At 38.5% G+C, this 14,114-nt stretch overlaps 1 protein-coding gene across 1 annotated transcript in view; it reads right to left on the bottom strand.

Moving 5' to 3' along the window:
- LOC141214756 (multidrug and toxin extrusion protein 1-like) overlaps positions 1-13,532 on the bottom strand; it is a 90,098-nt gene extending 76,566 nt beyond the window's left edge. The window contains exons 1-2 of the mRNA XM_073665466.1: positions 13,217-13,532; positions 3,929-4,030 (exon numbers count right to left, since the gene is read on the bottom strand). Of these exons, the coding sequence (XP_073521567.1) occupies positions 3,929-4,030; positions 13,217-13,318 (204 nt within the window). The 5' untranslated portion in view covers positions 13,319-13,532. The remainder of the gene's footprint in view (positions 1-3,928; positions 4,031-13,216) is intronic.
- Positions 13,533-14,114: the final 582 nt, after the last annotated feature.

Genomic DNA, 14,114 nt, shown 5'->3' with positions numbered 1-14,114 from the left:
TCGCATCTTACAGATGTGAATACAATTGAGTGCGGGGAAGGAGCAACGGCTGGGGCACAAGCAGGGGGGTAAGCGGTGTCAGTGACTGACACTGCTCCCCTGTGTGTCCACGCCCTGGCTGTCACTGTGCTGAATGTCTACAGCTGGAGGAAGGTGACAGGTAACCGCAGGCATTCTTCAGCAATGTCAGGGTTTTTTTTCCGTCCGAAAGCGCCCCCCTTGTTTAGGCAGGAGGTAACGCCCTAGGCAGGTGCCTGCCTTGCCTACCCTACCTACTCCTCATCCTGGCCCTGGGTGTGTGTCAGCCGATTTTTGGATCCACACGCAGCATGCTGCATTTTTTTTCTCATGCTGAATTAGCATGAGAAAAAAAAACACGCAGATCTGTCTGCCCCTCTGCCCCGTAGAATAACATTGATTCAAGTGTTTTCCGATAAAACATCAGATAGCACTCGTCCGATGTATACGCTCGTGTGAGCGTACCCTTATAGTGACAAAGCTATTAACTTTGATAAAAGGCACAAGTCCATTAAGTTCAAACCATTAACTTACTGTGTAGATCCAGAAGAAGTAGAAGTAGAAAACCCCACTGTAAAGAATCCCCCAGCATGGTGATAGAAAAGTTATCAATCCTCCAGAAGTAGTGGATGCCCCCATGTTATCTGCCTTACACAGGAAGATTTCTTTCCATTATAACTATCTTAGATTGCTTGAGCAATTGGTAGCAGTTTATATGATTATTGCACAACTGAACCTTCAGTGGGTGGAAGATATTTGGATCCCTATAATAATTTAATATGACATTATTAGCAATCCTATTGAATTAATCTGATATTTCTGTGTGATTTTGAACACTAGACTGTGTGTAAAGAGGGTAAAATACTATATTAACCTTTGCAGCAAACGGACTGGATATGCATCCTTTATAAATAGTCTCTTTCTGGATTACAAGTTGGGCAGCAAGGTGGCTCAGTGGTTAACACTATTGCTTTTCAGCGCTGGGGTCCTGGGTTCAAAGCCCACCAATGACACCATTTGCAAGGAGTTTGTATGTTCTCCCCATGTTTCCTCCCAAATCCAAAGACATACTGATAGGGAATTTAGATTGTGAGCCCCAATGGGGACAGTGATGATGTATGTTAAGCACTGTGGAATATGATGGCGCTATAGAAGCAAGTAAAATAAATTAGCAAGTTACCGAGGATGTTCATGATAATACCATATTCATATGTTATGTTGCACTCATTTATGTTAATCTTGCAGTGTACACTGTTGAAACAGAAACCTGAAGATGATACTGCAAGAGACTGCTGTTCAGGATGTGGGACTGCAGGTTTCTTGCTGTGGATGTCCTAAGTGGGGAGAGTCTTCTACATGGCAGATGCTGGGAAGGTGTGGGGGACTAGCTAGGTGCAGGAAGAGTTTGGTGACAGAGAGTGGTGACTCTGATACAAAGCGTCACCATTCCATACTACACCATACAGAGGAGAGATCATATAAGGAGGGGATTTACCACATTAGGTGCTGTCTACATTTACCACATTATTCAAGAATAATCCTTCAAACACTATTAACCCCTTCACCCCTGGGCGATTTTCTTTCTTTTTTTCCTCCCTTTCTTCCAAGAGCCATAACTTTTTTCATTTTTACGTCCACATAGCTGTATGAGGGCTGTTTTTTTGTGGGACGAGTTGTACTCTTGACTGACATCATTAAATTTATCATGCATAGTTTTTCTTTTTTAAGTGGTGAAAAAAAATCTGAAATTTGAAGGAAAAAAACAAAACAAACTTTGCTTGTGTTGCCATTTTTTAAGACTCGTAACGCTTTTAGTTTTTGGGATATGATGCTGTGTGATGGCTTATTTTTTGTGCCCTGAGCTGAGGTTTTACTGATATAATTTTGGGGGCTAGATATGATATTTTGATCGCCTCATACTGCCTTTTAGTGCAATGCTGCGGTGGCCAAGAAATACATAATTCTGGCGTTTTGATTTTTTTTCTTATTACACCGTTTACCGATTTGATTAGTTTACTTTATATTTTGATAGATAAGACTTTTACGAACGCGGTGATACCAAATATGTGTAGTTTTTTTAATTGTTTAATTTTTAATAGGGCAAAATGGGGGTGATTTGAACTTTTGCTTTTTTTTTTATTTATTTATCTAGTTTTTTTTTTTTTTTACTTTTTTTTAACTTTTTACAGTATTTGTTAGTTCTTTTAGAGGATTTGAAGCTGTGATAGCAGTGCTTATTAGCGATCAGACTATGTATAGCTAAAATCGCAATCTCCTATAAACGCCAGCTACAGGGTCGTTTTCACAGGAGAATTGTCATGACAAGCAATGAGTTTTTCAGGTCTTCTCAAGCTGCCATGGCAACCCATCGGCATCCCGCGATCACATTACGGGCACGCTGATGGGCTTGTGGAATTACGCGCTACCCTGCCGGCGTGTGTTAAATGTCGCTGTCAGAGATTGATAGCGGCATTTCATAGGTTAACAGCTGTGAGCTCTACTCCACCTGCTATTGTTAAAGGCACATGATGGCTGATTAAATCAGATACGAGCTTGGCGCGCGAGCCTGCATCAAAGTCAGGGACACGACATATAACGTAAATGTACGTCATATGTCGTGAAGGGTTTAAAGCCATTATGCATTTTTTGCCTGTTAACATGCCAGTAAATAGTGAGCATTGTGAAACTGTATCTGTTTTTTTTTTTTATTCAGTAACAGTTAAACTAAATATATTTGGTTTTCAATTGTCTTGTTTATACACACACATTATAGAGCAGTATGAGATGAGTGGATGGAAAAGGAGCATTTTGGAGTAGGATGCCCCGAATCCATGAATTCGGCACATCTTCCCAGTTGTGCGCGCCTCACCAGAAAAGCTACTCCACACTGGAGTAATATTTCTGATGTAAGAAACACCGCCTCTTTTTGTGAAGTTGATGGGCCAACATAGCCACGCTCAGTCCTCTCCACAGCTCTGCCCATTTTGGCGAATGACTGTATGATGGATCCCACAACCTCCAGCACACTATGATGGCTTTACTGCTCCATGATACACAGTCAAAACACAATATGATGACCTCTAAAGATCCACATATAGTATGATGTTCCCACAGCCACCGACACTCGGTATGATGGCCAAACAGCCCCAACAAATATCATAAGACCACAGCGCCCCACACACTGAATGATGGTCCAACAGTCCCCCACACAGTATAATGGCCTTCACAGTTTCCCCAACTACTGACTGACAATTATAAAAATAAATAGATAACAAAAATTAAACTTACTTTGCCCCATTCCCCCAATTTACTGCTCCGGTATGTGCAGCATGTGGACTGAAGCTCTGCTCATCAGGCATGATCTAGTGACATCATCACGCCTGCTGTGCCAAGACTCAGATGAACATGCTGAAATGTAGAAGAGGGAGTCACGGCTTGCAAATACCAGTGAACTTGAGACATTGGGCAGGGTGTGGCCATGTGATGAGGTATGCTACTGTCCCAGGCAGGACAGGATAGCCAAAGGGCTGGGTGTGTTCTGTGGGCCACACTTTGCCAGTGTCAGCTATGCATTCATTTGCTTATATTCTCCTCCCCTATAAAGTTTATCTGCCAGATCAGACTGCTTGTTCAATATGACAGGTACCCTTTTAAAAATAATATTACAGCAGGACAAATAAATACTTATGCTATTTCCTAACATATTCCATATCTCTAAAGACATGTAGATAACTAATTTTCATTAATTTAATATACAGTACATATAAATCTTCATAAATAAAATTGATGGTTTTATATTTTTGATTCTGACCACTGAAAAATGTTAGTTTTATGATTACAATCACTAGAAATTGTACAAAATAATACACACAAGCGAAAGGATACATTCCAAATATATATGTATACTTACAGCAATGGCAAGCATCATTGCATCCAGTTCTACTTTTCCGATATGGCCAACAAATACACAGGTTATAATCAATGGTACATAATCCAACAAATTTATAAGCACCTAAGATTTATGAAAAAAAAAATTGTTAAACATTATATCATATGAATGGAATTTTTAGATTTGAAAACAAATTGTAGATATTGCTAACACAGAAGTTACATGTCTCTGCCAGCAGAATAGTCATCATGATTTAATTAACAAACAAATAGAATAAATAGTGGACAATTAATTTGAAATTTGGAACATATTGTAATTTTAGTACAATCTGTGGATACACTGATAGAGCAGCCTAAATTCAAATGATTAAATAAAGGTTTTGCTTTCACGGCCTGCTTGTAAATAATGCATACATTTAGATTCACATTCATTTTGTAAATCTCAGAATCAAAATCTATGCCTGGAAACTATGCATTCAGACATTGTGCAGTAATAAAAAAAATATTAGTATAAGTACTATTTAATAAATTATGGAGCGTTAACGTGATGTTAAGCATGTATAACACTAGCCACATATTTTATATATTCAGAATTGATAAGCTACTTAAACTAGTCTTGATTTCTAATCATACAGTGGCATATAAAAGTTTGGGCATCCCTGGTCAAAATTACTGCTATTGTGAACAGTTGAAGATTAAATGATTTCTAAAAGGGCTAAGGTTAAAGATGACACATTTCCTTTGTATTTTAGTAAAAAAAAAATATATATTTTCATCTTTTATATTTTAAAAATTACAAAAAGGAAAATGAGCAAAAGTTTGGACATCCTGCATGGTTAGTACCTATTAGCACCTCCTTTTGCAAGTATTACAGCTTGTAAACGCTTTTTGTAGCCAGCCAAGAGTCCTTCAATTCTTGTTTGAGGGATTTTCATCCATTCTTCCTTGGAAAATTCTTCCAGTTCTGTGAGATTCCTGTGTCGTCTTGCATGCACTGCTATTTTGAGGTCTAACCACAGATTTTCAATGATGTTCAGATTAGGGGACTGTGAGGGCCATTGTAAAATCTTCAGCTTGTGCCTTTTGAGGTAGTCTATTGTGGATTTTGACATGTGTTTAGGATCATTATCCATTTGTAAAAGCCATCCTCTTTTCAACTTCAGCTTTTTTTACAAATGGTTTTATGTTTGCATCAAGAATTTGTTGAAATTTCATTGAATCCATTCTTCCCTCTACCCGTGAAATGTTCCCCGTGTCATTGGCTGCAACACAACCCCAAAACATGATTGATCCACCCCCATGCTTAACCCCTTTACCCCTGAAGGCTGATTGCACGTTAATGACCAGGCAAATTTTTACAATTCTGACCAGTGTCACTTTATGAGGTAATAACTCTGGAACGCTTCAACGGATCCCACCGACTCTGAGAATGTTTTTTCGTGAAATATTGTACTTCATGATAGTGGTAAAATTTATTTGATATGACTGGCGTTTATTTGTGATAAAATCGGAAATTGGGCGAAAATTTTGAAAATGTCGCAATTTTCAAACTTTGAATTTTCAGGCCCTTAAATCAGAGAGATATGTCACACAAAATAGTTAATAAATAACATTTCCCACATGTCTACTTTACATCAGCACAATTTTGTAACCAAAATGTTTTTTGTTAGGAAGTTATAAGTTAACCAGCGATTTCTAATTTTTCCAACAAAATTTACAAAACCATTTTTTTAGGGACCATATCAGATTTGAAGTGACTTTGAGGGGCCTTTATGACAAAAAATACCCAAAAGTGACACCATTCTAAAAACTGCACCCCTCAAGGTGCTCAAAACCACATTCAAGAACTTTATTAACCCCTTCAGGTGGGTCATAGGAATTTTTCGAATGTGGAAGAAAACAATGAACATTTAACTTTTTTTCACAAAAATGTTATTTAGATCCAATTTTTTTTTATTTTTGCAAGGGTAACAGGAAAAAATGGACCCCAAAAATTTGTTGTGCAATTTCTCTTGAGCACGCCGATACCCCATATGTGGGGGGAAACCACTGTTTGGCTGTAAGGCATGGCTCGGAAGGGAAGGAGTGCCATTTGACTTTTTGAATGTAAAATTTGCTGGAATAATTAGTGGACGCCATGTCGCTTTTGGAGAGCCCCTGATGTGCTTAAACAGTGGAAACCCCTACAAGTGACACCATTTTGGAAACTAGACCCCTCAGGGAACTTATCTAGATGTATGATGAGCACTTTGAACCCGCAAATGCTTCACAGAAGTTTATAACGTGGAGCCGTGAAAATAAATAAATCCCATTTCTCCCACAAAAATGTTTTTTTAGCCCCAAATATTTTATTTTCAAAGGGGTAACAGGTGAAAATAGAACCCAAAATTTGTTATGCGATTTTTCCTGAGCACGCAGATACCCCATATGTGGGGGAAAACCATTATTTGGGCGCACAGCATGGCTCAGAAAGGAAGGAGTGACATTTTGGAATGGAGACTTTAATGGAATGGTCTGCGGGTGTCATATCACGTTTGGAGAGCCCCGGATGTGCCTAAACAGTGGAAAACCCCCACAAATGACCCCATTTTGCAAACCTGACCCCTCAAGGAATTTATTTAAATGTGTGGTGAGCACCTTGAACCCACAGGTGCTTCACAGAATTTTACAATGTGGATCTGTAAAAATTAAAAATATATATTTTCCCCACAAAAATGTTGTTTTAGCCCCAAATTTTTTTCATTTTCACAAGGATAGAAGGAGAAAATGGACCCCAAAATTTGTTGTGAAATTTTTCTTATGCAGGCCGATACCCCAATATGTGGTTGAAAACTATTTTTGATGTAAAATACACAGCTCAGAAGGGAAGAAGCACCATATTGGAGTTCAGATTTTGCTGGACTGGTTTGAGGGTACCATGTCACATTGGCAGAACCCCTGAGGTGACAGAACAGCAGACCCACCATAAGAGACCCCATTTTACAGACTACATCTCTCAATGAATTAATATAGGGGTGCAGTGAGCATATTGACACCACAGGTGGATCACAGAATTTTATAGCAATGGGCAGTGAAAAAAAAAATAACTACATTTCTACCACCAACATTTTGTTTTAGCTCCAGTTTTTACATTTTCACACTGGGAAATGGGTAAAAATGGCACGAAAATTTGTCACAATTTCTGCGGAATCTACAAAAGACAAAAAAAATCTCATACCCTAGCATCATTATATATAAATGTAAAGCAAAGTTGCATATGAAATATAGGGTACTTAGTGAACTATTTTTGATCAAAAAAAGTATACAAGCCGTCCCACCAGTGACAAGGTGACCCTAAATTGGGACGGTCCTACACTGTCTATATTAAAAACCTTACTGTATATCAAAGTTGAAGTAATGCATATAAAAGGGTAGACAAATAGAACCGGGTCCCAATATCAGACCACCCAAGCCCGTGGTAAGCTACATATATACTAACCAGCTCAACAAGGGGGATGCCACTGGCTTGGGTGGTCTGATATTGGGACTCGGTTCTATTTGTCTACCCTTTTATATGCATTACTTCAACTTTGATATACAGTAAGGTTTTTAATATAGACAGTGTAGGACCGTCCCAATTTAGGGTCACCTTGTCGCTGGTGGGACGGCTTGTATACTTTTTTTGATCAAAAATAGTTCACTAAGTACCCTATATTTCATATGCAACTTTGCTTTACATTTATATATAATGATGGTAGGGTATGAGATATTTTTTGTCTTTTGTAGGTTTTGCATATTTTTGCTAGTGTGAACATGCTCCTATTTCTTGCATGTGTACCATCTTAGACCTCAGTTCACATTGCTTGTTTTTTTTTTTTTTTTTTTTTTAATTTCTGCGGAATGTAGAAATACACCATTTGTGGCTGTACAGTACTGCTTAGCCATACGGTGAGACTCGGGAGGGACGGAGCGCTATTTGCCTCCTGGAGAGCAGATTTTTCTAGAATAGTGTGTGGACTCCATATACAGAGCCCCTAAGTGCTAGAATAGCAGAATTTCCCCCTCAAGTGACCCCATCTTAAATTATACCCCTTTGGGAATTTATCTACAGCTGTAGTGACTATTTTGACTGCATGAGTCTTTTCCAGAAACAAGCAGCAGTGGATGCTGCTGAATGAAAATTGCAAAGTACCGTTGTAGTGACCAGTAAGTTGTTGTGACCAGTATGTTGTGCCTAGCTCATGCTTCTGGAGACAACCACCTGTAAATTAGGTAGGCTCTCATCGCTACAGAAATGCCAAACATGTGGAAGTTAACTGTGGTTTAGGCACACACTGGAGCTCAGAAGGGAGGAGGGCACTTGGATCTGGTAGTGCAAAATTTGCTCAATTTCTTTTGGGGGGCAATGAGCCATAGCGCTTTGCCATAGCCTTTGTGCTACCAGTAATGTGGAAGCCCCTATATTTCCGATAACAGATGACGTACCTGAGTGGTGACTTTTTTTTTTTTGTGGATTGAGTTGAAGTTTTGTTGGGAACATTTTACATAACATTTTGGATCATATTTATCCTGCGCTTTACACTGAGCACTTATATCGGGGTTTCCATCTAAATCTCAGAGTGACGTGATTCAGATGAACCCCCGAGTGATCTATTCACTATAACGAGGAAGCAAAGTTACTCTGGACTCCGTCTGGCCTCTGTTCAGTGTTGTCCTTTTCAGAAGTGCACAAAACTGTGGGCGACGGCCCTTTCATGCATGCCTAATAAAATGATGGATGCCGACAGATCATAGGCGAGACAGCGTCCACAGTGCCTCCATTTGCCTCATTATAGGGATCTATAGGGATGTCTGAATCACGTATTTCAAAGATTTCCGACGTAAGCGCTCAGCGAAGAGCGCAGAATAAATGTGAGCAGAGCCTTATTGCGATTTTTGGGAGGCAGAATGAACAAATCAACAGCAGGTGAAGAATTTGTTTTATTCTAGATTTTGCATCGCCATATTTTGAGAGTTATAATTTTTCCATATTTCAACTGAGAGTCATGTGAGGGCTTGTTTTTTGCGGGATGACTTAACATTTTTATTGGTACCATTAACAGGCATGTGACATTTTTTGATCACTTTCTATTCTGATTTTTGGGAGGCAGAATGAACAAAAAACAGCAATTCAGGAATTGTTTTTTTATGTGGTAAAATTGATAAGGCAGCTTTATTCTTCAGGTCAGTATGTTTAAAGCGATACTACATTTATATCTTTTATGTTTTGGCGCTTTTACACAATAAAAACTATTTTCTAGAAAAAAAAAATATTTTTGCATCGCTTTATTCTGAGAGCTATAACTTTTTTATCTTTACATTGATGGAGCAGTATGGCGGCTTGTTTTTTGCGGGACAAGATGACATTTTTAGAGGTACCATTTTTATTTACATTTGTTTTTTTGTTCACATTTTATTCCACTTTTTGTTCGGTGGTATCATGATAAAGAATCGTTTTTTGCCTCGTTTTTTTTATGGTATTCACTGAAGGGGTTAACTAGTGGGACAGTTTTATAGGTCAGGTTATTTGAACGTGGCAATACCAAATGTGTACTTTTTTTTGTTTATTTATTTTTTCATAAAAATATTTATTTATGGTTACTAGGTAAATACCAAACCTTCTTACATACGAAAAAAATAGTAGAAACAGCACTCCAAAATAGATGATTTATTGGCTCAGCAAGAGCTGTAGCAACGTTTCGGCTGAATGTAGCCTTTTTCAAGCAAAGAAAAAGGCTACATTCAGCCGAAAAGTTGCCACAGCTCTAGCTGAGCCAATAAATCATCTATTTTGGAGTGCTGTTTCTACTGTTTTTTTCGTATATACAGTACAGACCAAAAGTTTGGACACACCTTCTCATTTAAAGATTTTTCTGTATTTTCATGACTATGAAAATTGTACATTCACACTGAAGGCATCAAAACTATGAATTAACACATGTGGAATTATATACTTAACAAAAAAGTGTGAAACAACTGAAAATATATGTTATATTCTAGGTTCTTCAAAGTAGCCACCTATTGCTTTTCCCTCTCTAATCTAACTTTTTTTTACCCATTTGCGTTTTGATGACATTTTTTTTGAGAATCCCCAGTGTATGCTGTGATATTCAAAAGGGACATAATCTGGGGGAAGAGGCTGCCCTCACTGCTGTAGTTTTATTACCCACCTTTAAACAAAGCAATGTCTATTTCAGGGGCAGGGGTAGTCCCTGCAATACTGAGCATGTGTTGGTTGTCAATTCTGATGTATGTTCAATATGAGCTCCCTTGTCATTGTTCAATATTCTTTTCAATGGGCAGTGACAGTGCGCTCCCTCGTTGGCTCTTATGAGAAGTGACGAGCGGGCAAGAGAGTGCACTGTCAGTGTGCATTGCAAGGAGAGAAAGTGGCAAGCAAGGAAAGCAGAGACCAGCTCAGCTCCCGAAACAGTTGTCACTTTCAGGGTTGGAGCTGGTCCCTGCTTGCCGCGTTCTCTCCTTACAATGTAGACTGACCCTGCACTCTTTTGCAGTTGTCTCATCACATCCCAATAGATCCAGCGGACTCATTGATGACGCTTTGTTTCAGGGCTTTTGCACTGCCGATCGCATTGTTCGCTAAGAAATAATCCACTGCCTGACGTGTTAACTGGTGCCTTTCTTACAAAGCACACAGGAGCATAGGGCCGAACCAGCGCTCCTGTATATGGGAGATTCAACTGAGATGGTTGTCGGCTGGTCCAGTGTATGGCATCTCCGGCCTTGCAGGGTAAACTGTGTGGTATAGAATGGCACCTTGATGATCCATGATAGCATCTGTAGACTTCTAAGGCCTAAGCCATGTTGAAAACTATCAGGTCACCGTTGTCTCTCACAGCAGTTGAGGTCCTGGCTTCAGAAAAACTAATGAGTTTAAGTAAAGTCAAAACCACTGTTCTAAGATGCTTTCACTCAACTAGATTTAAACTAACACACCCCTTACATTGATGTAAGAAGTTATAGAAACCTGTCTAATCTAGTCTGAATCTGTACATAAGGAACATAGCCCTGGGAGCAATAGTTTGTTTGATAGAAATAAAGAGGAAGAACAGCATGTTCCCTACCTACAGTACAGACCAAAAATTTGGACACACCTTCTCATTTAAAGATTTTTCGGTATTTTCATGACTATGAAAATTGTACATTCACATTGAAGGCATCAAAATTATGAATTAACACATGTGGAATTATACAGGGTGGTCCAAAAGTAGGTGGGCATAAAGTGTAATAAGGTTATGAAGGGGGAGATTTATCAAACATGGTGGAAAGTGAAACTGGCTCAGTTGCCCTTAGCAACCAATCAGATTCCACTTTTCATTCCTCACAGACTCTTTGGAAAATGAAAGGTGGAATCTGATTGGTTGCTAAGGGCAACTGAGCCAGTTTCACAGATCTAGTTTTCACAGATAGATCTCCCCCAAATCTGTTTTCTTTTCAGATAATTCAGATAACACATAATGGCAAATAATTTAAATACAGATCAAAGAAAATGGATTTTAACAGAGTATTGGAAATGTCAAAATGCTGAAACCGTTAGAGCAAATTGGGTTGAAACATTTGGTACTCAAGCCCCAAAGAGACAAACCATTTACCGCATTCGTGACAAATTCAATGCCACTGGCTCAATCCTTAATGCTCCAAAAACTAGTCGACCCAAAACAGTCTGTACAGAAGATAATAAACAACTTGTTGCAGAAACATTTGTTCAGAGTCCAAAATAGTCCACCAGAAGAGCTCTTTGGAATTGGGAATTTCACGAGCTTCTATCATGCGAATCCTGAAATCTATTGGGTGGAAAGCTTATCATCCACATCTAATTCATGGTTTATTGGAGGATGATCCAGACAGGCGGCTGCAATTTAGTTTTTGATAAATCTCCCCCTTCATAACCTTAAAACACTTTCTGTCCACCTACTTTTGGACCACCCTGTATACTTAACAAAAAAGTGTGAAACAACTGAAAATATGTCTAGGTTCTTCAAAGTAGCCACCTTTTGCTTTGATGACTGCTTTGCACACTCTTGGCATTCTCTTGATGAGCTTCAAGAGGTAGTCACCGGAAATGGTTTTCACTTCACAGGTGTGCCCTGTCAGGTTTAATAAGTGGGATTTCTTGCCTTATAAATGGGGTTGGGACCATCAGTTGTGTTGTGCAGAAGTCTGGTGGATACACAGCTGATATAGAAGAAAAAGTTTTCCAGCGAAGTGGGATCCAATTTCCAACATTTATTGTGCAAAAAATAAAATCTTCAATCCAAACAGGGAGTTACACAGTGCTTATGCCAACATGTTTCGACAGATGGTCTTTGAAGAACCTAGAATATAAGACATCTTTTCAATTGTTTCACACTTTTTTGTTAAGTATATAATTCCACATGTGTTAATTCATAGTTTTGATGCCTTCAGTGTGAATGTACAATTTTCATAGTCATGAAAATACAGAAAATTCTTTAAATGAGAAGGTGTGTCCAAACTTTTGGTCTGTACTGTATCTCCAACCCATGTATACATGTTCTCAATTGTAAAGTGCTGGCTCTACATAAATAAAATTATTATTATTATTACTGAGGTATACCAAGGGAGATCTACTAAGCAAAATGTACCAAAATTTAGTTACAAAAAGGTTAGCTAAATCACAATGTTTAAAGAAGTCGTGAACTGTGCCCTATGACTATGCACTAGGCATAACAGAGTGTACTAGTTTTATGTACAGTGCTTCTTTAATCTTTAAACGTGACTTTTGCAAATTTTGCCTTGAATTTTCTATTACTAAAGTCAATCAAAGTGCGCTGCAGTTAAAAATACAGTGTCTTGACAAAAATATATGTCCTGTGAATGCATAATAGCAGTAGATTGTAATTCCTCATAGCTAAAACCTACACAAGGTTCAGGTTAATCCATTCCTATAGCTTGGTTCATTGACATTTCAGGGTCACCAAATATTTAAAGTAATTATTTATTTTTACCTTACTGCAGACATCTGATCCAATAAATCCTCCAATGACCCCAGATAGTAGGGTTCATAAGTATAACCCATGGTATTTCCAGGAGGAGGTTCATCATGTAGGCCTCTGCTAGCCATGCACAGGAGATGATTTGGTTGATCATCGTCAAAATAGTATGCAAACTATTATATATCCTCTGTACTAATAAGGGTAATATTCACTTATAAATACTCAAAGTAATATTCAAAGCATAACAGTAAAAATTACACTTATTCTAAAATGACCATATTGAAGAGATCTCCAAGAAGTTCTATGTAATAACTTACCAAGGGTCCTGTATACCAAAGCAGAATCCTAAATTCAAGCACATTTTCATGGTATATTTCCTTAATCCTGTGCAAGATGAGAGCACAGCAACCTCTTGGCATGTCAACAAATTAGATACCCTAGATATCAATATCTTCGTCCAAAGAGTGTTTAGTATTTTCTCAAAGTAAATTGTTCGGTCATGATCATGGCTGTTAATGTTTCATCAGTCTTTTAACTTCCGACACTAAAAGAACGATACAACATATGACAATAAGAACGCTTTGGGGTAGTGGGCAGGGAGGATATGCAAGTTTCTGTCACCAGACTGGTTTATCTGTCTTTTCTAACATAATCTCTTTACAAAGAATCAATGTTACAATTTGGCTGGGGGCTGCTTTAAGAAACTTTACTAGTTAGGTCATGCTTAATTTTTACTTACAGATTTGGCACCAGAGTATTCACTACAATGTTAATTCACTTGAATATAGTTAAAGGTACGTATATGCTGCTAATAGATATATTGCACTTTATTTTATTAAAAGGAATCGGTTAGCAGAATTTCACACTCCAAACTATTTATATGCACATGTAGCACTTTCAAAGACAAGTCCAGCCTGGCCAGTCCATTCGTCTGTTACTGAGAAATCAGTGTTTGAACTGATATGCTCATGAGGGTATAGATCTGAAGCCTCTGTCACTCCAGCTCTATTTCCCACCCAGCGCCACCCTCCTGCTGCTTCACTGACAGCTTCTATGCTGTGACACTTCAGTCAAAGGAGCTGTCAGTCAAGTAGGAGGAGGCAGTGCTGGGCAGGGAATAGAGCTGGAGTGACAGAGGTTTCAGAGCTACAGCCTCATTTGCAAACCATTTGAAGCGCTGAATTCTTAGTAATAGAGGAATGGACTGGACATGTA

The sequence above is a fragment of the Phyllobates terribilis genome, unplaced genomic scaffold (assembly GCF_046119375.1).
Source record: "Phyllobates terribilis strain yellow unplaced genomic scaffold, ASM4611937v1 Scaffold_2__4_contigs__length_985480577, whole genome shotgun sequence".
NCBI classification, from domain to species: Eukaryota; Metazoa; Chordata; class Amphibia; order Anura; family Dendrobatidae; genus Phyllobates; species Phyllobates terribilis.
Note: the sequence above shows the minus strand (reverse complement) of the source record. Positions and strands in the feature narration are given on the sequence as shown.